Genomic DNA, 25,633 nt, shown 5'->3' with positions numbered 1-25,633 from the left:
CGGCGGCATAAGGTCCGTGTCCGCCCTAGAGGTTACGGCCACAGAGCTGAAGGGAAGGGAGAGGGCAATAAAACCCTGCTCCCGGATTTTCAAGAGGAACGTTCCCTCGCTGTATGTTTGCTGAGCCTAAGCCCTTAAAATATGACTACTTTCGTTTGTTTAGAGTTTCTTATTATTTGGGATTTTTATTGTTAAACCAAGAGAAAGATTTTACCTCTGTGGCTTACAGGCGGCTTCACTAGTACAATACTGCGATGTTTCAGTCGTCAGCTACTGCAGGGGAGGGTTTAAATCCAAACAAAATCCTGCTTCCATTTAAAAAAAAACAAAATAGGTTAACGTTTTCGTATGATCTTTTAAAATGTCATAACAGCTTCAGTGTTTAAAATATACTGTCCTTTTGTACAAGGTCAGAATCAGTAAGACAGATCTAAAAATTAAAGCCTGCCCAGGCTTCTGGTCCTCTGCATTTGGCACTAGTTTATGTTTAGGATAGTTGCCACTCTTAATGTATTTGTGGTGACTAGAGAACCTTTTTTTTTTTCCCTATGTAGAAATCCTATTTACTAAGAATTACAGAAGAAATTCTCACTGTGTCTGAGAAGCTTTTAAATCCTTTATTTTGACAGATGTTTCTCTGGGTAACTGTGTTTTTGAAACATTGTTACGTTGTCTTTACATAGTCTCTATTTTTGTTTTGGTACCTGAGATAAAATAAGTCTCATGAGGTAGAAAGAGAGCAATCAGGTCTTCTTTTGTTTTTTGTTAAATGTGTAAAATCCTTAGGAAAGGATGGAAGTCAGACTTGCCTTGCAGAAGGTATCTGGAAGCACCAGAAGGTTTCACTAACATCATCTTGTGTTGGACAGGACTGCCTCTGATAAAGGCAAAATGGCTTTCAGTAAAGGATACCGTGTCTATCACAAGCTGGATCCACTTCCATTCAGTGTGATAGTGGAAACCAGGAACAGAGAAGAATGTCTCATGTTTGAATCTGGAGCTGTGGCTGTCCTCTGTAAGTCGATATGCTTTGATAAATACAATGTAGAAAGTTGGCAGACTTGACATTGTGTAAGCGGTTTATTTATGGAATATAAAGAAGCAACTGTTCTGTTTTCTTATTTACTAATGGAAAGACTTCTGATTTAAATTTAAAAAAAAAACCAAAACATTTTCATCATCTGTTGAGAGAATTTTAGACATTTGGTTAATTTCATCATGCATGTATATTTTCACATACTAAATTTTCTTATAATAGCTTCCTACAGCATATGCTTATTTCTTTGGTTCTGAACAACCTTCTCCTTTTGAATACATGATAATTCATTGAAAAGCTAATTTTCTATGTTGTATTTTGAAATAAAAATTTCTATATTCTTAAATGATTTATCATCTTGAATTTGTTTTTTATCTCATTTTGTATCATGATTTTTTCATGACTTTTTGATCTTTAGCTTTATTTTGTTCCTGTGTTTTTAACCTATCTTGAGAACTCTGTATTGGTTCATCTTGTAATAAAATCAGTAAATATTTGGAGCAAGGTGTCTTGCATTGCAAAGTTTTTTTACATGTTCTGGGTGATATATGTATTGTTTCCCTTAAATTCACTTTGCCCCTCTCCCCCTTTTTTTTTAATGTCATACTTGAAGGAGTGCACTAAAATGAAAAGTGCAGAAGCGATCCCAGAAGGCTATAGATAGGGTTTTAAAATGTAGTTTGGTTTGTATTCTTCAGAAAGTCTGCGTACCTGGTTGTATAGTTTTCTAAGTGTATTTTTGACTTTTTGTACAGAAAGCTTTCGTACTGTGGAAGTATTTTTTTTAATCAATAACTTTTTCGTTGATTCATTCTGATGCCTGTTTGTGGTTTTGTAGCCTAGCTATTCTGAGCACCCGTTCAGAAAATGGGAGATTTGATTCATGCCTGAAGTCTGAGAGGACTCAAGGACCGCCCTCTCAGGAGGGGGCTCTGTCTTTCAGACTGTGGAGCAGGCTGAATGGGGAGTGCATTCACTAAGAAGATGCAGAGTTAGAAATGGGATTTCCAGAGGTGTGTGGGACTTGAGATATGTTTCCTTTCTTTGCTATCTGCAGTTGGCTCTGCTGTACGTGGTTGTGCTCCTTGGCGGTGGCATGGTCTCTTTCTGAGGCACCTGACTATCCCTGTGTCCTGTGTAAGGTACTTAGAAGCTGGGCTATAGAGTCATCTGCACTGGACAGGCTGTGTGAACAAGTGTTCTCCAGCGTGTGGCTTCATCTGCATCTTTAGCATACAATTAGAACAAACTACCATTAGCTGTTAGAAGCCTAGCAGTGGGACATGCCAGCATGATTGATGTTATGGCTGTGATTGTATGAGGATCCACGTAAAAAACAAGGAGTGCTTTTCTCCTATTTTTGATGGTTTTTCAGTTTCTTCTTACTATGCGTTTAAGTAATTTCATTGACATTGCCAGCAGTATTTGAAAGGCATTGTGTAGTGTGGATTGGGTTGGGAATAAGTGTCCAGTCATAAAGCTAGTGAACAGGTTTAGTGAAATCTGTAAAACAGGGGGGAAAACACTTTGAAGGTTTGTGGAAAACTTTATTTTAGCATGTATTTAGTAATTACTAAACATGCTTAAGCTACTTATAAATTATTTTTAATAATTGCTCTTCTTGAAAGTTGTACTCAAAAAAGGACAGTTAGTAGCTTTTGGTGCTGTGAGACACTACAGACAGCTGAATAAAATTTATTCTCTAAAAATTAAAAACCTGTAACTCTACTGAAGTTCCAGCCCTCTTCTATGCCTCAAATTGTTACCAAGCAGGGGAAGGGGAACCCGAAGGGAGTTTGAAAGCCTCTTTCCTCTTTGGTTCTGTATGCTATTAATCTATAAGGGTTGGTCCTAGGTATTCTAAATGGTAGGTTACAACATAGTAAACATTCATACTTAGGTAGAAGTAGTTACTCTGAATATTGTTTTAGTAACCTTAACCAGTAAACTGCTTATTCTTTTTCATTCTGGTAAATAGGCATATTTTCGTGATACATGCTTAGATGTGACATTTTGCTTTAATTCCTTTTTTGCACCTGAACTCTTTAGGTGCTGAAACATGATTCTTTGTTAATGGTAGAAAGGTCACAATCATACCCCTGAACTGACAGCAGAAAAAGCGCTGGAGTTCCCTAGCTCAGGATTCTTTTTCTCTCTTTTTCTGCTTCCTGTTCACTTCTGGTATCTGTTCTTTTTAATACATATTTAAAGGAGAATAATTACTAGTGCTTGGGGAAGATTTGTAAAGTACTACATTTCCATCTCTTTAGTCATGTCACAGGACCCAGTCAGAAGATTCTAGTCTGTAGCCTTACAAATTTCTGGATATTGTTACAAATTTTAAAGCAAAGTTAATGAAAGACTGGGCCTCGGGGAAGATTCCCCAGATGTTTGTAAAATCTGTGTGAACAGACAAAAAAACCAGTCAGCTCAAGTACATATCAATTTACATCCATAACAGCTTCACTTTAAACTGTTAAAAACTCTTTTTTTCTGATGGTGCTAACACTTTTTGGACTCTACAGCAATACTGATCTCAAACTGTTAGACATTTTTCAGAAGATTTTAATAAATAGTGAAGATAAAATAAGGTTCAGCCTTATACCCAATCATAGCCCTTACCTGTACATAGAATGTATAATACAGGCACAACCTAGTGAAATACGCTTTACCATTAAAAGCGATTCATGTGGTTTGGTTCTGAGGGCAAGCTGCATCATCTGGGGCATCCATGTATAGAAATTTGGATTTGAAATGAGCTGAGAGAAAGGAATGAAAGCTTACTGATCCTTTGAAAGGCATGAAAGCTTACTGATCCTTTAAATGTCATCTTAAAGGAAGTACATCTGTCATTTTGCTGAGGGAAGGATAACAGTATTAACCTTCATCCCCTTTACATTCAATGAAGCACTGCAGGATGATTCAGAGGCTTTAGTTAGGCCTGTGTATGAAATGCTACACAACTCATATGTTGTGAGATTTTCAGTGTGTTGTATGTGTGCTGAATCTGCTACTGAAATCAACACAAGGAGATGGAAGAAAGGCAGAGGGTCAAAGGAGTGGTTCACAGCAGTGGATGTTGCATAATCAGCCTTAACGTGGAAGGAGCCTGAGCCACGCTTGTGCTGGAAGTGTTCTGTGTGCCCCTTGTAATGTGGATCAGCTGATGTTGCTGTGGCCAAAACATTGGAGAAATAGCTTGCCTTTATATACTTAATACCTCTTTTATTGACTCATTCCTAGTACTAGGTTAGCCCAAGATACTGAAGTCTGAGAGGATCCTGCCAGCTTGCTTCTCAGGGTCTTGTAAGAGCCCTTAGTTTTAAATGTCAGCAGCTTCACTGCTGGTTTGTTTAGAATTTAGTGGGAGGATGTCATAGATCTGTTTTTTCTTATTTGACATATAAAATAGGCAGTATATTTATTCTTTGAAATAGGTCTCTCTAATGAGATACCTTACCTGCAAAGATTTCATTGACTGAGCAGAAGGCTGTTCTCTCTCCCTGTTCCTCTCCGGTGAGTCACAACGAAATGAGTGGGAAGCTGTCTTTACTCCTGTCGCCTGCGATGAGTAAAGGAGAATGTTCTGTCGTCTGGGAAAATACCGAGCCCCGAGTGAGGAGAGCTGGAGCTTCGTGCACATCCTTTGACTTCAGTTGTATGGCAAAGCTGAGAAGAGAGCAGGTGTGAACAGAAAGAGGCACTGTGCCCACCCCGAGCTTTCTGTAGAGCTAGAACAAGGGCTGTAACATCCTGCGTGCAAGCAAGCATCCTAGTGTTCACAGTCATGTTTAGCAATGCTGCTCTATCACTCACATTCTACTTCTTTCTAAAAAAGAAAATTCTTCTACACTGCAGTCTTGGGGAGGGGATGAGGAGGAGAAAGGAGAGGAGCAGGGGAGAAGCTGGAAGCAGATGTGCTATTATCTATCCACAGTAGCAGATGTGATGCAATTGTTTTGCAAGAGATTTTTAAGTTGATATGGTGTTTGAGGAAACTTAGATGCCCAGGAAGGAAACATCCTGATGGATACAGTTGACAGTATACACCTACTATAGGTACATGATTATTAAGGAGGGTAACATTCTGTATGCTCACAACCAGAATTTTTGTTTCTTCAATATTTGCTGCCACCAGTAACATACTGCTTCTGTGTGGTTTTCCCCCTTCACCCCCTGTTAAAGTTTATACAGAGTTTCACTCAAACCTGGGGGAGGAGAATATTTCAAAATAAATTACTACATTCTGTTTTTTATTATGAGATTCTATAAAATAAGCTTAACGTAAGTGCTGTCTAGTTTTATATACATATATAAGGGTACAATAATAAGAAGAATTAAAAGTCTTCAAGCAGTATTTTAGCCTCTGCCAAGAGTGTCTCTATGTTAGGAAAGGTGAAATACAGGCTATGCTAGAAACAATTTGTGAATGTATTTTGATGTAATGTATTAATCTGAAGCCAATTTTAAGGGACTGTGATGCAAAGGGAAACAGCAGTTTCACCTTCCTGTCTTTATTACTGTTTTGACTAAGTGTCATCTTCCAGACTACGCCTTCCCATTACACAGTATCTTAAAACACTTACGAAGCTGCAGGTAGCAACAGCTACCTTGGATGCCAAGGGCAGCCGTGCTGGTGGAGGCTGTAACCTGTCCTCTTGCCATCGGGTTGCCTTTCCTAGGTTTCTGCCAGAATTCACTGTCCTTGCAAATATGGGAAGATCTCATTCTGCTCATTGCTTTCCAGGCATTTCCAACAAAATTACATGGTTTAACAAAGACCATGTATGTAAGCCTGGCGCGCTTAGAAAAGTACAATAAGTACAGTAAGGGTCTTCCCAGAAGGTCGGTGGAGGCAGTAACTCTTGCCTGGGAGGACTGTGATCTCTTTGAGTGGCAGAATGGATCTGCAAGAATTTGGTTTGCAGTTCGGGAAAAACTGAAAAGAAGTTACTTACAACAGAGCCTGAAGGCATTTTGCTTCTTAAGATACACTAGCTTTACAACAATAGTACAGACTCTTCTGTATGTGTACCACAGTCCTTTGCATGATTTTAACGAGATTTCACTGGCATTCTCTTTGTGAACGTTCCCTTTTCAGTTCAGTAAATTTCTGTTTCTCTGGTAGCACCCGTGATAGTAAAAGTCTTGGTTTTGCCATACTGGACATGCAGTGAATGATAGCTCTTGCTAATTAAATGTCTGGTAAGAAGCCTAGATTGCATACTTCTGGAGTTACTTAGACATAATTTATAAAAACTGATTAACATTTCTACATTTCAGATAATTCAGTAGATTTTTTGCATGCTAGCATGTATTTAAATTGGTAATTTTGTAATTTTGTGAATTGACTTGTACAGGCAAAAATTGCAACAGTTGGCTTTCATGTAAAATAACTATTTTACTCAAAGCATTCAGTAGTAGAAGAAAATCTTTGTAGATTATTGGTGCTATAAATTTTTGTATTCAATGGAAAACACTTAACTGGGTCAGAAAACCCAAGCCTGATGGAAAGGAGGTGCTTGTAGGCTGTTACATGGGTCAACTTTGTTTTCACACATATTTCTCATTTTATTTCTGATTCCCTCCCCCCACTTCAGTGGTGTTAGTTGAAAAGATACATTTTTGTGAAGTATATTTGCATAGTATTGAAAAATAGTGTCTAAGCAACCATGCCTTTTATTTGCTTCTCTGTTATTTTGTTGTTCCAAGCAGTGGGTTTTTTCCTGGAGTGTAGTGTTTAAATGTGATTGGTAACATTCAGAGGTGTCTGGGTTTTCTTCATTGCTGGGTGCAGGTGATTTGTTATTTGAGAGTTCCTCTCCGTAGTCTTAAGATAGATGTCGATTATGGTAGCATATATATGCCTCTGTGAAGTGAATGATGGTACCTTGTAACATGAACTAGCAAATAGAGTGCAAAAAAAATTGTCCTATTAATTCAGAGTAAATAGCATATGAATTATGACAGATTTAAATGCCAGCTGTCATCCAGTTTTTTTGTGCATCTATTCTTGTCAGCAAAGTATCAAAACTTAAATGAAAAGTCTTGTTTCTGAAGGAACTGCACATAATTTCAGGAGCGTGTCTTTGTTCCCAGCTCAGTGTCCCGTGTTCTTGCTGGGAATCGCAACCACTAACTTATAATGTGTTGGCACGCATTTGTGAACCCACCGAGAATGTCACTGTAAAAAGCCCAAGTGATAATTTCTAATGTGATCTTAGCTTTATAATTGTTAAAATTGCAAAACTGATTTCTAATCTGGAATTGATCAGAATACTTGTTGAACCAAGCTGTCCTGAAGATAGGATTTTTAATGGGGTTCCATTTGCATGACAGTAAGAAAGGGATTGTGTCAGCCCTAAAATAATTTAATGTCACCTTTCTTAAATGAGTCAGTGATTTATAAGGTGTGATTATCACAACTACACACTTGTGATTTAGCTTGGAACAAATGAGATGTTAACTTTTAAAAATACTGTGACCAGTTAATATTTAATAAAGATTGACTTCAAATAATTTTATTCTTTTTCTCTTGATACCGCAAATGAGTCTTCCTGGCTTTCTGCAAGAATGCATTACAACTTGGCCTGAAAACAGCATTAAAAGTGTTGTGGGGTTTCTTGGTTTGTATTTTTTGTTTGTTTTTTTTGTTTGGTTTTTGTGTGCTGCTAAATAGCACATCACTATTTCTGTTTTAGAAATTAATCAACTTGGGTCTAATTAATGCAGAAGCTGCTTTTGATTGCCTTTCTGCTTAATGTCTCAACTGGCACAAAGTAATAGAAGAAATAATGCTTTGTAATGTTTTATGTCCATCTTTATACACAGACTTATGTATGCTTGCATTATGTCTACTGTTTAGTGCCTCTCAGCAGTGTAATTTAAAATCTGTTAAGTCCAGTGTTATGGATTAAAGTTGTCATTTGAGCTGGTAATTTCTCTCTTTAGAAGTTGCATGTTTTAATTCATTCTTGGCGAGTGACAGCATTTTAGTTTTGTTTTTGGTTTTTTTGTTTTGTTTTTTTTTCAGACAGCCTTAATTGCGTTTGCTTACTTTCAGCTATTTAAAAATGAATAAATAGAAAAGTCAATTTCTCAAGGAGAAGGTTCATTAATTTGTAGGGCTTTATGTTTTTCTGAGTACATATTTATATTAGCTGCAACCTTTTTCAAAATGTAGAACTCATAAATCAAAGTCAAAAGGATTCTCATGGCTGCAGGCCAACCTACCATTTTGAGAAGAGATGTTCTCATTCATTAAGAATGCAACTGAGGAAATGAGGAAATGCTCTTGGAAATGCTCTCTCCTCCTCTCAGGATTACCTTGGCCTTCCTGCGGTTTAACTTCTAAGCTGCAGTTCAACCTGTTGGTAATTTCAGCTGTTCACAGAGGAAACGGAAAGTTGGCTTTGCATACACCTGATCGAGGATATTACAGCCATGGGGTCTTAGCCACGTGTTTTTGTAGCTTCAGTGGCTCTTGTGTATCCAGCTGTATCCGATGACTTTGAGTGCTGAATGAAGTGAGAGAGCACAGATCTTCATGAAGCTTACTCCTTTGGGGAAGAAGGAAGAGTTAAATGTGATATCAATGGGGAGAAAGTGAATGGTTTCAGAGCACTTACCTAGTTATTCACACTGGTATGGGGTGATATGAAAACTTGAAAATTTAATTTTGGTATGTTCAGAAATGGGAAATGCCATATGCGGGGGCAGTCAGTAACAGATTACACTCTGGCCTGAGTGGATTTTCTTCTTCTAGCAGCCATAAATGAAAGGCAACCTTGTGGCTAGCACTGGTGGAGGTGCTGGTTGAGGAAATTCTTGTTAATGTTTGGAAGCTAAGTGAACTTTTGGTTTAACCAAGCTCTTTAAACATTTGCATTACAACAAAACTATTTGTGTGTTTTCATAGCTTTACTGCTTGTCCATGTCCAGGCCCTGAGGACACCACCAGCCCTAACTGTCCCTGCCCAGACCCCTGGGGATTTCCTCATCCTGCCCACAGCCCAGGACCCCATTTCGGTCCCTTCAGGGCTGTCAGTCCCTGCCCCAGGAATGTTGCAGCAAAGTGCTGGTCTTCAGCTCTCCACAGCCCTACCCAGCCAGTTGATATCCCAGCCCATCCTTGGCCTGTCCCTGTCCCCATGGCCTGCCAGGCTACCCTGGGACTGTATCTGGCCCTGGTTACCCTCATCAAGCCTGACCCTCGCCCACAGACTGACATCCTGGCCTGGCCTCAACCCATCCCCATGGAGGTGCCTGATGTCCTGGGTTGGGGCTGCCCACAGCCTGCCCTGCCTCCTTCAGGGAGCCCCCATGGCTACCAGTTCCCTGGCCCCCAGGGAGCTGCTGGTCCCCACAATGTCCCAACAGTTCAAATGGAAGAAAATGGAAAAGAATGTGGTGTAGCTGTGTTATGTTCCTGATTTCTTCTTGGTTTTGAGAAAACTCAAGTCCCTTTCCTTAATATTGTACCTTTCCTGATTGTGGGAAGTCCTTTATTGTGCATTACCCTGAAAGTAGCCTGAGCGCTGCTGCAGTCAACCATTCAAAATGTCCCCTCATAACATGGTTTGGCGCTGATGCGGTAGGGAAGAGACAGCAGTGAAGTGGTGTGGAGTTGCTCCCTTTTCTGCTCTCGGTGTTACTTTTGTGACTGTTTTCTTTTTAGCTCAGTTTCTTAAGAAAAAGGTTTATGTGATAACTATTTTTTTTTTTCTCCCTCTGTATTGGCTAATATCAGTCATCACCAGATCTCATAGTTTTTTCAGGTTTTGTGAACACTGATGGCTAGAGGTTCAAATGGGGGCCCTCAATGAAGGGGAATCAGCCTTACAGATTTATGTTACAAAGTTGTGACTCGTAGTAGACATGATGTGCCTTATGTGAAGGTGGTAGGAGCGTGTTGCAGGTAAGCTCTTCTGCGTCCTGGCTGCCTGCTGCAGGGCCTGTTAAATGTACTTTGCGCTTAGACTCGGGTTCTGCAGAGGTGGTGGCTGAAACCTGAGGGTAGGTGAGGATAGGTCAGGGCCAGATGGATGAAGTGAGCCTTCTGAGGTGTGCACTGTTTGCTGTTTTCCCATTTGTTTATTTTGGCCTTACAAAAAATAAAAAAATTGGAAGATGGCAGGTGATGCAAGATAGAAATACTTACATGCTTACTGTGGAAAAGCTTTGCTCAGAGTTCACGCTGTATTGGATCTAATGTAACTGAAAAACATAGCATGAGATGCTTTTCGTTGGTGCTTGGGTGCTTTGTTAAGAAAACAATAATTGACTACCCACAGTAAGTTTTTCTATTTCCATTTTTTGTTGTTTGTTTTTGCAACCCTTTGCTGCTTTATTAGTGTTGGCCTTTTTTGTTGATCTGAATTTGCAAAGCCTGTGTTACTTAATTTACTTTGGGCATTTACGTATAAAGGCTTAGCAAGGATAACTCCTGTTCTGTGCAATGGAAAAAGAGAATAAATCCATAGAAGACAGAAAAGCCATTGTTCTGAAATGTCATTAAATGCTGCCAGGCACCTTTGAGAAAAATCCTGCAGAAAGTTTGAAACTAAATCTCATCTTTCATTAACAATTTGAAACGAAAGAAGAACTTGGCAGCTCTTTGGTTACTGAAAGTTGGGTTTGGAAGAGTACATTGACATCACTAAATGCTTGCTGGAAAAATGGATTGAAAGAACCAGGTTTTGAAGTTCAGAAGTTGTTCTTTCCAGCCTGATGGTAATCTGGTTAAGAAAAGCATGGTTTGGCCATGCTGACAAAATCACTGTCTGTAAACAATGTGTTTAGATTGGCTGTAAGTCTTAACAGTTACTGTGGGTGAGGACTTTGGAAATAATCCTGCTGCTGTCACACTCTTATCGTTAGCACCTGGATTACAGGAGCATCGCACATCAGTGCAAATAGCTAAGCTTTTATAAAATGCACTTAGTAAAACATTGAATTAGCTTAGATTTCAGGCTGAAGTTAAATAATTGTTTCATCTGAATTGGAGTTTCTGATCCACTTGAATAATAGAGCTGGCAGACATTTGGACAGAAGGGATAGGCTTGTGCACAGGCAGGGCTATGCTAAGCTTAGGGAGTGCTCATTAGAAAGATTCGCAACAGCAGTTCTAAGGAAAATATAGCTAATGTGAGAGAGCCCAGCAGAAGGCCAGGGCAGTACGCTTTTCTTTATGTCAAATTCTGATTTTTATTTTGTTTTTAGTATCAAAGTGAAAATTAATTAGCAGACCATTTCTGAGGAGTGAGAAGGTGCTGATGCTTGGTGACCCAGAAATCTTGATCCCTGTGGATCCGGTGGCACGGGTGGAATTGTTGGTCTTTGTGCTCCAGGTGCAGTCTCAGTTATGAGCAATAGCTCAGGACAGGGGGGATCTGGTTTCTGCTCTGCAGCATCTCTGTAACCTGGCTTTGCAGTCAAGCTTGCAGGCCTGGTTTTTCAAGTGCTGATAGAAGTTCTAAATTGTACACTAACGTTTACTCACAGATGAATAATGGCATTTTAGAATTTCTTCTAAATTGCTACAATTTTAAAAAAAAAAAATGTCTGTGAAAATTGTGTTTTCCTAATCACAGACATGGCTTTTAAATGGCATTATTTTGTGAACTCACAAGAGTTTGGATTTGTTTAGAATATAGCTAAAGCTCATTAAAATGCACTTGTGGTAATCTTGTTTGCTTGTCTGGAAATAATACTGCCACATCACAGTTTTATTCTTAGAGAAAAATGATAATTCTCTTCACTTAAAAAAAGCCCCAAACAAACAGCATTTAGCACTGCTCTTAATTTTAACCAATTACAGGAGAGCATTCTCATGGCACTTGTTTGCCTGTGGTTTAGATGGTTTTTTTATATTAGGAGATGATGATGTTAAAAATGCCAGTGTTCTCCTTTAATATCACTTGGAGTTTTTGCAAGTCCTTTTCTTGTTGCCTAAAAACATAGCATGATGATGCTTTGTCAAAAAATTAAATACTTGTTTTCCATTATAAAATGCCATATGCTCATACATTTTGATTTTTTCCCCATAAATTTCATGTAAGTGCTACTTTTGTAATCTCTTTGATTTTCAGTTTAGAGTGGACTCATTCTCCCTGCTATAGTGTGTGATCTTTTACATCGTAAAATCTTATGTTTTCTCTCCATAGCTTCTGCAGAAAAAGACACAATCAAGAATAGTTACTCCAAAGTAATGGATGCATATGGGCTCTTGGGTGTATTAAGGTTAAACCTTGGTGAGTAAAATATGCAAAATGTTAATTTTTCATTTGGGAAGGAAAATTGTCCTGCTCCTGTAAAACTGCACAGCACAGGATCTTTGCAACAGGAACTGAGCTCTTTCTTTCTTTTTATTTTTTGGCTTTGTAGAGTTTCTTGCAAGTTTGGAGCACTCCCAGAAATGAGGGAGTGGACAAAAATAACTTCCGTTTTCACAATCCCTGTTATTTGCAACGTAGTTTCTCATGTTTGTGTTTCCTTTTCTTCTGTAGAACTTGAGAATGAGTTCTTGATGTTGGTTCTTTTTGTACTTTTTTCAGGCAAACTGGGGTCAGATTGTGTGCACATAAGCATGTAAACACATCAACATCACACTCCACCAAGATTGTTACCTATGCCTTTTCTTGTTTTACAGGAGACACGTTGTTACATTTTCTGGTTCTAGTAACAGGATGCATGTCTGTGGGAAAGATTCAAGACTCTGAAGTTTTTCGAGTGACCTCCACTGAATTTGTGTCGTTACGCATTGATTCAACAGATGAGGATCGTATTTCAGAAGTGCGCAAAGTTTTGAACTCAGGAAACTTTTATTTTGCATGGTCTGCAACTGGTGTCAGTTTAGATCTTAGCCTCAATGCTCACCGCAGCATGCAGGAGCACACCACTGACAATAGGTTTTTCTGGTGAGTTCATAATGCATTTTTCTAGACGTTATATAGAATAATGCATGCCTGTGCAAACTAAACTGTATAAAGCTTTTATTCTTGTCTTTATCAGCTCTTAAATGTACACCTTTGTCCCACAAATGCTGATGAGAGAGAATAGCATTATTTTAACTCTAAGGACGTAAGTATGTTATTGATGATACAACGTTTCCATGGCCACTTGGAGTTCCTTAATTGGAAGACAGAGATATTTTCACTGCTTGTGATATTATACTTTGTTCTGAACAATTGTCGTGACATTGTGTTTCAGCTTTGGTGTCTCTTAATTCTTCATCAAGTGTGTAATTTTTTTTAAATGGGTGTGATAATGGAACTTTAAAGAAAATTTTAATCTTTTGAAGATTCTGGATTCTAAAATGGTGTAGTGCTTATATAGAGTTTCCAAGTGGTCTCCAACACATGAAAGGGCTTTAAAAGTTTTATTACACAGACAATTGTCACGTTGCTGATATTGTTGAAACAGAGCAGGTAGGTTATGCTACAGTCCTGAAGACTTGACAGTATGCTGTTAGAACAGGCAAAAAGGTACCTCTTCCCACCCTCTCCTGTCCAATATACAACCCAGCTCTGGCATATGTGCCAGTGCTACTCTACTCTTTGCCACTACTTTGGTCAGGTAGAGGAATATGATCAGATTTCTATATAAGGCAAAATATGTGTATTAAGGCAGAGAATAAGCTCTAGTCTTCAGAAACACATCTACCTCAGTGTAGGTTTACAGGAACCTAGCTGCTTGTCTCTCTCTGCATCTGGAAAAAGACTGATCTCTCTCTCTTGGTAAGTCAGCATTTCAAGGCTTGAGAAATTATGATACCTGTTGACCCTGTCCAAATCAGCTTGGCTGATTTTGACCCCTGTTGTAAAATTTATCTGGCTTTTTTTTTTCCCCTCCGTTAGAATCAGTCCTTGAAGGAGGTAGATGGAATGTCCCAAATTCCAAGATCTAGAAACGTAAACACTAAAAGTCAATAACAGAAAGTATTCTGCTTATGCACTTCAGTAAGCTTCCTTCAGCTTTTTCTAGTCAGAAGTTCCAGTCTCAAATAGCCCAAGGAAAGAATATTGTTGGCTTTCTCAGTCTCCTGTCGTTTTGCAGCTGTATACCTTTTTATAAAGTGAATGCATACTTGATTCATGGAATGTGAATCTTCATGACTGAACTGAGGTGTTTGATGAATTGCAGTTTTGGTTTGGGGTTTTGTTTTGTTTTGTATTGTTTTTTAAATTGGAAATTTAGAAGGAAAAGGCTAAAATTAAAGTGAATAGCTCCAACCTTTATACCAAATATGTTATTTGCAGTTATGGTAGAATTTTCTGAGCAGTGACAAAACCAGTCATCTTATTAAAGTTTACTTCTCTTTGCTATGCAGAAAACTTTACTTCCTTTTTATACAAATGAGTATTTCCAAGGAAAAACAAAAGCCAAGCCTCATTAGAGTGAAGTAAAAAAAAAACCTCACAAAACCAAAACTTTAGTCTTACTTACCTACTACAGTGTTCATTGATACTACTTAATGCACAGGTATATCCAAACTGTGGATCTTTCTTTCATTTGAGTGGTAATTGATATTAGGGAACAGTATATACAGTGTATAATGTACCAACACTTAACCCTGAAATTGCTATTTACAGAACTTTGAAAATTAGTTGGCTGTTACTATATTCTGGGAGGATTGTCTGGGCAAACGATGTGTTATGGTGATGTATAATAGAAATAATCAGTGTATGTTGACAAGAATTTTTTCCAGCTTTATTTTGTGGTGGTGTGAAATTGGATGGTGCGTTACCCATCACAAAAAGTAACTCTGTAATTGGAATTCAGTCTTGCTTTTCCCAGAGTCTCAAATCTTTGGCTTCTCAAAGCAAGGCTGAGTGGAGAAATATAAACAAGCTTGGAGTGTTGTTTTTTGCTGAGTGAAGAGCAACTATAAGAGTTACTTTTTTAAGGTCATTAAAATTCATGGCTTCACCCCATATTCTTATTGTGCAAATATTTAAGCTGTTCTCTTGTAAACTTTGCTATTTCAGGTATGTTTAAATAAGAGTTATATCATAAAACTATAGCATGCATATTTATCTTTTCTTATTTCTAGTAGTGGGCATAAAAGATAAGAAATTTGTAGCTGCCTTAACAATTTGAGCTGTATTTTATTTCCTTCCAATTATTTTACTTTTTTTTTCCCCTGATAGGAACCAGTCACTACACTTACATCTGAAGCACTATGGTGTGAACTGTGATGACTGGTTGTTACGTCTCATGTGCGGAGGAGTGGAGATAAGGACAATTTATGCAGCTCACAAGCAGGCAAAGGCTTGTCTCATTTCACGGCTAAGCTGTGAACGGGCTGGCACCAGATTTAATGTCCGGGGAACAAACGATGATGGTCATGTTGCTAATTTTGTTGAAACGGAGCAGGTATGTTACACCAGAGTGCACACTGCTCATCTGATGAACTCAAGATAAGTGTGTGAATAGTTTTTTGCACTCATTCAACAGATCACAAGTCAAATCTATAACCAACAGATATCGCAATAGTTCCTTTGCTGCTAAATAAGGAATCTAAGTAGGTTACATAATTTGATGAGCTTGGTTTTTAGTGTAGCTTAGGGTAAGGACATGCATGGAGCTGAGTTTCAGTAGCTTAAGAAGCTGTTATCCATCAGGTGGCTGCACTTCCCTTTAGCCTCCTGAGCTGTAGGTGAGTGTGTATTTCTTTTGGCCTGAGCCTGTAAGTAGAAGACTTTAGAAAGCAGACCTTAGAAACAAGAAAAATATGTTTTTGGCAAAAATCCCTGAACCACAAAGTAACATGTAAGATAAAACCATTCCTGTGGTTACTTAACGTAGCTCCTCTGAAAGGTAGGTTTTAAATCCACTGTAATTCCACTGCATTTTATTGCTTATCTTTGCCCTTTTTATACAGAAATGCAAAAAACTATTAAATCAATCTGGCCTTTCTTTGCTTACTTCTTATGGTAAGCTAGCTACCACGTTGTTGTTCCTGCAACTATATTCATGTGAGTGGGTATCTTTGGTTGACTCACTGACACTTTGCAAAGCCTAGGTGACCTCAGTAGGATTTTATTCAGGAAGGGCTCTGCTTGTACACATCCGATTTCAGGAGTTTAGTCAGAACACTGTTGCTACAGTTTCTCTGTCCAAGTTTCCTGTCAGCCTAATGTCACTTGATGACTGTGGTGTATCATTCCACCTAAAGTTTCATTTCCTTTATACTTAACAGACCTTCATATTTCGGATTCTGATGCACAAAATCTGTGCAGGTGTTCTGAGTGGGATGCATTGTTATTTTCTGTGCATTGGTGTACATTTAAACTGTCTTACCATGTTTTTTAAAACAAGTTACTCTTAGCACAGAAGTTATTCAGGCCCAAATAATAATAGCTTGCTGTATTTGCTTAGATGATGTGAATCAGGATTCTAGGAGGAAGCATGAGAGTGCCAGGATGTTTTTTATTCACTGTTCAGAGGGGCTAGAATAAAAAAGTCTAGGGAACACAATAAATATTTTGGCTTGTAGTGTGGAATATGTAAATATATTTTATTTACTGTATGTTTAGCTAAGGCTAAGAAACCTAAAACCTTATGCTCTGTAATACCTGTTAATACTATGCCTTTTATTTTCTGAACAGGTGATATATTTAGATGACTCTGTGTCATCTTTCATACAGATTCGAGGATCTGTTCCATTATTTTGGGAACAGCCAGGCCTGCAGGTAAGCAGGAGATCAATTTAATTATACAGATAATTCTTATTCTTGTCTTTTTAACCATCTTACAGTAGTATTTAGGCTCTTCTGCACGCTTGCCTGTCAGAATGAGATTATCCTTTGGGAGCAAGTTGATGCTATTGTTTAATTCACCAGACCTGCTACTCTGGAGCCCCTGAATGCTGTTTTGCACAAGATATGAATGTCAGTTGCTTTTTAGATGTTTTCTGGTTTAATTTAAATTGCTATTTTAAAATAGGTAATCTAAGGGCACTCAGACTGTTTTCTTCTGAATTGTTCTTGAGGATAAGTCTTTTCAAGAAGTCAATGTGGATGAAGAGTTACTGTAATATAATTTCATCCCAGTTTTCTTGGGACAGGGATTGTGTCAGCAACTACTAATGTGATTCAGGTTTTACAGGAAAGATTAGAAAAAGTTCATGCCTCACAGTGACTCTAGGTTCTTTAAACTAGGCATATAAACATTTTGCAATAGAACTGCTGAAATATTTACATGCTTTTTACTGAAAACAAGAATAAAGTAGATTATATGACTAAGTATATTAAATAAAAAGTTCTTTTAGAAAAAATGAGAGGAATTTAAGAAAAGCCTATAAAAAGAATGCATGCCATAGCAAGCAGAATAAATTTTGGGGGTTTCATTTAGAAAGTGAAATGAATTTTTAGGCCATATTTAGGATCAAAAGAGGTCTTTGAAGAACAATTGATCAAATGTGTAAAGACAAATAATGAATCTTCATGTCATAGGTGGGATCCCATCGTGTCAGAATGTCAAGGGGTTTTGAGGCGAATGCACCAGCTTTTGACAGGTGAAAGAGCGTCTTACATTTTTGTTAATGCACTACAAACCTCTGATAAGTGATGCATGAAAGGGATGGGATATGTTATTCCGAACAGGAGGCTTTTGCTATACAAACATGGGATTTGGCAAAGCAGTGAACTGCCTGAGCAGCTTTTTCAGGCTTCTACATGATCACTTATGCTTTTGAGTGATTTGTTTAAAAGGTTGAAGAAAATTTAAAATAGTGAAATACTTTGTTTAATTGAAAACAAAATTGAATAATCTGTATTTGTCAGCTGCTCTATAAAAGTAAAATTTATATTTTAATTTTATTCCTGCCATGGTGCTTCATCTTTACAGCCTTGTGGTTTTAATTAAATGTGTGTTGTTAAATTGGTGCTTTTATCCTAGTTAAATAGCAGTCAGTGGTTGTATACTATTATCGAGTTATATTGAATTGTCTGGACATGACATAATCGAAGGCTTGTGGCAGTTATTAGAGTGCCCAGTACATTTCTGGAGCATCTCAGTCAGTGTTGCAGGTGTTCATGTTTATTTTCTGCATGCCAGAAGATGAGTGTGGAATTCTTCTTCTGTTAACAGGCATTTCCAAACACTTAAAAATTTATATGGCAAGCAAATTATTGTAAATTTACTTGGGGCAAAAGAAGGGGAGCATATGCTCAGCAAAGCTTTTCAGGTGAGTATGAGGATTCTCTCACTGTGCATACGTTTGGAATGTGTCTGTTTGTAATGAAGCTTTTATATAGCCTTCAAAAAATGAAACAGTTATGCTATGCTCTGAAGCAGCTACCACTTGTGGTTAAAATTGCATTCATCATAAAAGCACTGCTTAAGATACATAATGTGAAATGAATCTTTGAAAGTTCTATATAATTAGTGTTTGATTATGTTGAGCTTGGTTAATTTACTGAAAAATTGTAACAGCAACTTAGGCAATGTTGAGAGATTTTCAGTTATTTTCATATTTCATGCTTATTAGTCGCTTTTTTATAAAATCTTTTTTGCACTATAAAATTGGCGAATAAATAAATCATACTTTGTGGTATTTAATACTGTGATGTTTCTTTTCAGCATCTTTCCCTTGGAATTCCCAGATATATTCCTTGAATATTTTTTAAAAATCACAAATTAATTTATCAATTTAAACATAAAAGCTGCTTCATGATTAAACAGAAATGTTTGTTCAGAAGATGTTGACTATAAGTGGCCATTTTCATGAATTCCCACTGGTTAGGTTAAAAATAGCTGTCACATTGTAGTCCATAAATACTGACAATTTGGGAAGCTCTGTCTGAAGCCAGGGAACATGTCAATCACCATCTGTTGTTTCCTTTTCCCTTTGTATTATAATGGCTGAGTATCTCAGGGCATTTTCTGTACCTTTTCTGTATCCAGCTATCCTGGTAGGAGACATTAATGCTCCCAGATGCAGATCAATGCACAATCCAGACCATAGCTTTGCCAACAGAGATTGTGTGAACACTTCGAGATTTTTGCAGAGGATATTAGGAAAAGGTTTGCTTAAGAGGCTGTAGACTGTTTTGGTGACCTCTGATATAGTAAGGAAAAAACCTGACTTTGATTGCAATGAGAAAAAATACACATGAAATATTAATCAGTTCTCAGTGATTTGTTGAACAAGTGATAAAAATTATTTCATTTTACCTAAGAGAAAGTGTGTAGTAAACAAGATAGCTAATAAAACAGCTAATAAAAATATTTATAGCCTCTTATTTAGCTTATGCTACTGCATGTTTAGATATTTGTATATTTATACTTTTTTTTTTCTTTTTTCAATGTCAGAACCATTTGAAAGCATCTGAACATTCAGCTGATATCAAAATGGTGAACTTCGACTATCATCAAATGGTTAAAGGTGGAAAGGCAGAAAAGCTACACAGTGTGCTTAAACCTCAAGTCCAGAAATTCTTAGAGTGTGGATTTTTTTATTTTGATGGAAAGGAAGTTAAAAGGTTTGTGTGTATAACTTCTGTATATTTCTTCATCTTAAATTGTGGTTCCAGGATGCTTTTGACCCCTTAGCAAGGAGATCATAGAATCATAGACTGTATTGGGTTGGAAGGGCCCTTTAAAGATCATCTGGTCCAACCCTCCTGCAGTGAGGAGGACGATGTTACCAGATCAGGTTGCTAATGTTACTTAATCTATTGCGTTTTTATTATACCCGAGATGATCAACAACTGAAACACAAATCACTTATTTTACTCTATTGAAATTTTGTCTTATTCTGAATATGCTTTAAAAATCTTAATGGAAAATATCTCTGAGACACTGATGGGGCATGACTTAATTTCAGGCCTTTGACCTCATGATTTTGGTGAAAATGGGCAATTGTCCTTTTTCTTGGGTGTGCCCACATGGGATTAAAGAATGAATATTTTTCCATCTTCCTGTATAACGTTACTCATATTTTCCTCAGTGATGGAGCACAGCATTTCCTGGTTTTTGTAAATGCTGATGTTAGTGCAATCTTTTTCTAAATCTGTTTGCACCTGGATCCCCCATTTAAGAGATTTGGCTCTCCAAATAGTGTGAATGGGATGCATGTTTTCTGCCCTGCTCTGTACTTCCCAGTCCTGCTGTCCTTGTGCCTCTGTCCCTATTTCTCCACCCCTCTTCTAGAGCAAAGGCTGTTCTTATCTCAGAAGGAAAAGCACAGCAGAGCTAGAAAAGGGCAACATTTCTGCTCTTCTTCCTTCCACACCCTTCCTCCTTTTAAATAATACCAGAACAAAATGCTGAGTGAGGTCCTTCATGACAAAGAGAACTGTTGGGTGAGGGGATTGTGCTACGTGCAGTGGGGTTTCACCTTCTGATGCAGTGAGAGAGCAGAGGGTTCCAGTGCCACTCTGTGCTCTTACCTGGCTGTGGGCTTAAATCCCCTAGGAGCAGGTTTTAGTAGGCCTGAATAAGATCAGATTTAGTGGGAGGGTGCTTAGGACCCATCTCCACCTAAAAATGGCACTGACTGTTTCCAAAAAGCTTTAGAAGTCGTGTGACACTTTGTTCTGGGAGAACACCAAGTGGTCGTGATGGAAATTTGCGTAGTATTATCACCCGTCACAAAGACTGACAACAGAATGAAAGGAAAAGAATAGGCCGCGGCTTGCGATAGCTTGAAGAATTGCATTAATAAAAGACACAGTGACAATTTTTATAAGTTCAAGGACCATCCCTTTTGGAGAATGTCAGGCTTTTTTGTAACATGGATAGCAAGTTGCTCTTTATTTCAAATCAAATATAGAGACAGTAATGAAAAAGATAATACTGGATAAAGTTCTTAAAAACTTTCTACAGTTTGTGGTTTGATCTCCGAGTAAATGTGATGAAGCTTTACTGACAAAGTGTGTAGGGGGACTGATGAAAGTAAAGAATAAGTGTTTATCACTGGGAGAGGCATCAGAATTTTGTACTCATAGCCAGGCAAGAAGAACATGGATGTTGCCTTCTGAGAACCTTCTAGCATGAGTTCGCGGTTTCTCTCAAAGAAAGAAGAGCAGTTCAGAGTGTCTGAAGGCTTCAATTATCTGTCGAGCTAAGGGGGAGAGGCTCGCTTTTAATTTTTATTTGGGGAGGAAAGAGAAAATAGTGAGGGTAACTTTTAGTTTAGTTAAACAAATCAAAGAACTGTCCTATTTTTTTTTTCATTTTTGTTTTAACTGAGAGTTATTTTTTCCCTCTGAGATTCTTGGGAGGTGTGTTAGTTGGATTGTTTGATAAGAAAACTTAGTCCTGCATAACACTTTAACTGAACAAGCAAGGAGAATTGAGAAAAACTGGAGAAGAAAGACTCATGTTACTTGCAGAAAATAAATAAGTTTTGTGTAGTGAACTCTGCTGCAAAATTCACTGCTGTTATTGGAACTAACCCTCTATTGCTGATGCATTTATAAACGTACTTGCGATGATAGTAACATTACACTGACAATACCCTGATTACTATTCTGGTTTGGATCTTGATGTTCCTGTCTTTGTTGATGATATTTGTGTTAAATGAGTTATTTCAGTTGTTTTCTCTCTGTCTCTCGTTGTCCTTGGCACAGATCTCAAAGTGGTACTGTCAGAACGAACTGCTTGGACTGTCTGGATAGAACAAACAGCGTACAGGCTTTCTTTGGCTTAGAGGTAGGAAAAACAGTGTCCAGATACAGAACTGCTCCTGAGGCTTCTGCAGCAATTAGGCTGTGAAAGCATTACCTTCCCTGTGAAAGATGAATTAAAATGTTTTGCAGATGGCAGTTTGATTTATAGCATGATACTTTTCTTGTTCTGGGGCAACCAGATCTTGGTAGTTACAGAAGCAGTAGTTGTAATGAAACAGTAGTCATGCAGCATTATGAAAAATGTTCGTTATTTTTTTAGGTGTCAGTTTCTTATGTCAATTAAGGTTCAAGGTTGCAAATCTAGAAGAGCTAGTGGTCATGTAGTCCTTCTCAAAAACACTTATTCTGTTGTCTCAAAACCACAGTTATTCTATGAGATGAAGTTCTTCGGCATATAGGATTACTGCTTTTAGCATCTGCCAGTGTTGCATGTTCATATTTTCACAGCACTGTGCTGCGAATTCTGCATGGAACAATGTCATGGTTGAGGCTTTGGCCACACTCAGGTTGAGTAGCTGGAAATTAACCATGGGATCCAGTCCTCCTGCAGTGTTGTGCTTCAGCATATTGCATTGCTGTTGAAACAAAGGCTCCAGCCCCCAGGCTTATACAGTGGAGTTTAACCACATGGACCTGATAGGAATTGATGAAGTAAAATAGTACTGATTAGGCTAAAAGAGTAACTCTGAAAAACTTTTGACAGGTCCACTCATCTTAATAAACTAAGTTTGACTCCTAAAGATAAAATCCATAGCATGTTTAAAAGTGAAAAATTATGGGTGCTGTAACATCAAACTAAGTAAAAGGATTATTCTTCTGTTTTCTGAATTTTATTTAATTAAAATGCTCTTGTTTTAGCATCTGTAGGAGGAATTTCTGAGACTACTGCAAAATCCGTTGGCTGTAGAACAAACATTTCTGATTCTGGAATATGTAATTCTTTGCTGCTGCGTTTACCAAGTGAACATTGATGCCAGTTCATTGGTGTTTTAGTCAGACAGAGTGCTGAACTGTTTACCATCATGCAAATACTCTGAAAATTTTTCTCTAAACATTCAACATCAATACATACTGTAGCGGGTGCAACACAGTTTGAGAGATTTAATGCCTTTTTTCTCCATTGTTTCAGCTCTGCATGTATCATAGGGGCTCATACCATTTAAGTACTAAAACTAAGAAAAATAGTTCTTACTCTTTTCTTTAGTTCACTCTGTTGAAGAGAGTAACGAAATGCTTTGAAAATCTCAATAGCATTGTATTCCATTATGTAGTTTGTATATCTGTTCATCCTGTATTGACCTTGCCATGAGACAAATAATTACCTCAAAGTCTTTCCTGGCCCTAGAACTGTTTGCTGGAGTTTAACAGTTCACTCTAGATAGAAAAGCAAGCTTGCAGCAATTCGGTTATCTTAAATGAACCATGAGAAACATTGCCTCTTATATTGTATCGATAATACAGTAGTGTAGGTAGGTGTAGTAGGTGTGCCAAATTTTTCTTTGGTGAGAACTAAATTATTATTTCAGCTAAAATTCAAGAGCTAAGAAGTAAAATGGTAAATCCTCATGAGCTGCTTACTTAGTTTTAAAATTCTATTTAAATGAGATATTGAAATTCTTACTTTTTTAACATGATAAATGATACTTCATATAACAAGTACTGAGCTCTGGATAGCAACCTGAATTAGATGAAGCACCCAATTTCTGAAGCTTCTTTTCATGTTTATTTCTGCTTCATTTTTTCTGCAAGTTTCCTTTCAGAACTTTTGTTAATTCTTCCCCAACCTTCAGAATTTTGCCTTTATGTCATTTTATGTTCATCATTTTAGATTTCTCCTCCTTGCTATTGGACACCCCAAGGTTTTAAAGATTTTAAAAGCTGTTGAAATTAGCTTTTTAATTTAGCTTTAACTTCATATACTTATTTTCAGTATTATGTTGCTAGCCACAAACACTAGAAACTCACTTTACTTTTTTCATTTGTCATGGTTTCATAAACCAGGATTTCAAACAAAAAACAAGGTCCCATTTTACATCCATAAGCATAATACTACATTTAAGTAATGTGTTTAAGCGTAAAATAGTACATTTATATGTATTATATGTATATCATTTAAATGCATTTAATGTAGATTGTGCATTGGGAAAATTAATTCAGGTATGTTGATTGTAAGGGTAAAGATTGCAGTGTCTTATGCATGAAAACAGAGTGAATGGCAGAAGCCACTGCTGTTTCACTAATCACAGAGCTCTGTTACTGCTGCATTTGCTCGTAGAGGTCGGTATGTTTGGTATTTTACTTTTTTGGGAAGAGCATGAATTGCTTTAATTCTAAATTATGTAAGTAGAAGGACTTGAGTCCCAAAAATAGCTTACCTTGTAACTAGTGAATTTTTAGATGAAATACTTTCAAATCAACTACATAATTCTTTTCCTATATTACTACCTATCTGTAAAAGAAAATGAAATGCTAGTGGTAAAGTTACATGTATGATGTAGCCTTTCAAACCTGGCACAGTGTCATTTCGTCCAGAATGATAAATATAAGCTGAAGATTTTGTGTGTGTGTGTGTATGTGTTGAAAAGATATGAAACACCTTTTAACAAATAAATTTTAAGATTTTTCTTTTGCAACTGTTGTCTTTGACTGTTGCAGATGCTAACAAAACAACTGGAGGTGTTGGGATTAGCAGAGAAGCCTCAGCTGGTTACTCGCTTTCAGGAAGTTTTCCGATCCATGTGGTCTGTGAATGGTGATTCTGTCAGTAAAATTTATGCTGGCACTGGAGCCCTTGAAGGAAAAGCTAAGGTAAAGTACATTATATTAAAAACTTTAGCAGTATTCAGTATGGATTTTAAAAATTTATGTCGTTAATACAACAAGCATGAGAATTTCTTTTGTAAAATGTGCTTTTTTGGTAGTCCTAAAAAACCCAACCAATCAAAAAAAAGATTGGTTATGTTGATAACCAGTTCTTGTTTCAGCACATTCTTTCTCAGCCATGCCCATGCTTCCCAGGTAGCACCATTCTATAGGAAAGGATGAGGCTCAAAACTTGTTTATTTAGATCATAGTTCAGAAAAATGTATATTCAAATCAGCTTTACTTTCTTTGAACGTTTTCATTTTTCTGTCTGTACCTCTGCCTCCTGTTGTTTCAGTTTCAGTCACTGTATCTTCTTTCAAAATGTGTTTCACTGGACATAGTTTTTCATGCTTTTATTGTTTATTAACGGTGTTAAAATTAAGCAGGTTGCAGCTGGATGTTTTTTTGTTTGCATGTTCCTCCAGATATTTATTTTCAGTTTTGCAATTACTGAAAATAACCCACAAATTCTGTTTCTACCTTGCTTTCTAACAATTCCCTACTGCATGACAGTGTGATGCTCTGTTTCTCTTCAACTTGTTTTGTCTTTGTTAATGCCCGAGTTGTTCAGATTTTTCTAATGCTGTCTTTTCTTTTTCTTCTAACAATGTTGCTTTTTCATTTCCATAATTCCCTCTCTTATCATGTGATACCTGTCAAGACAAACAAATGTTGAGCCATAGCAATTTTTGCCCTTAGTTCCTTCAAGAATATATTTTCATGCTGTTCTCTTTATTCAAGAGTGCACTGCTTCTCATTTCATATTATATCTTATGTACTCATAAGTCAGCTGTTTTATTTTGCTGTCACTTGTTCATTCAAACCATATCAGGTTTCTTTTCTGCACATGTACAAGCATTTCAGTGAGCTACATGACAAAAAAAGTGAAATAGACTTGTTGCTTATTCTACCATTAAGTGGTGCATATGAGACTTTTTCATTTGGGAATTGCTTGTATTTTGATATAGAGTGGAATTTGGGTAAAGATGTTTAGTTTTATTTTTTTATGAAAGTGTCACCCAGACCGTAGGGAAAACTACAGTAAGTATTTTATGGGGTGTCTCATCTTCTCCTGACTTTCTCATTCAACCTC

The 25,633-nt window shown here is 37.4% G+C and overlaps 1 protein-coding gene across 1 annotated transcript in view; it reads left to right on the top strand.

Annotated features, from left to right (window-relative positions):
• The first annotated feature begins 879 nt into the window (after positions 1-879).
• SYNJ1 (synaptojanin 1) overlaps positions 880-25,633 on the top strand; it is a 63,169-nt gene continuing 38,415 nt past the window's right edge. The window contains exons 1-10 of the mRNA XM_010194132.1: positions 880-1,015; positions 12,202-12,288; positions 12,687-12,954; positions 15,187-15,412; positions 16,648-16,731; positions 17,494-17,555; positions 18,131-18,227; positions 19,355-19,524; positions 21,616-21,697; positions 24,331-24,483. Coding sequence (XP_010192434.1) covers positions 892-1,015; positions 12,202-12,288; positions 12,687-12,954; positions 15,187-15,412; positions 16,648-16,731; positions 17,494-17,555; positions 18,131-18,227; positions 19,355-19,524; positions 21,616-21,697; positions 24,331-24,483 — 1,353 coding nt within the window. The 5' untranslated portion in view covers positions 880-891. The remainder of the gene's footprint in view (positions 1,016-12,201; positions 12,289-12,686; positions 12,955-15,186; positions 15,413-16,647; positions 16,732-17,493; positions 17,556-18,130; positions 18,228-19,354; positions 19,525-21,615; positions 21,698-24,330; positions 24,484-25,633) is intronic.

Source organism: Mesitornis unicolor, unplaced genomic scaffold (assembly GCF_000695765.1).
Source record: "Mesitornis unicolor isolate BGI_N332 unplaced genomic scaffold, ASM69576v1 scaffold34851, whole genome shotgun sequence".
NCBI lineage: Eukaryota > Metazoa > Chordata > Aves > Mesitornithiformes > Mesitornithidae > Mesitornis > Mesitornis unicolor.
This window is presented reverse-complemented; position numbering and strand designations above follow the sequence as displayed.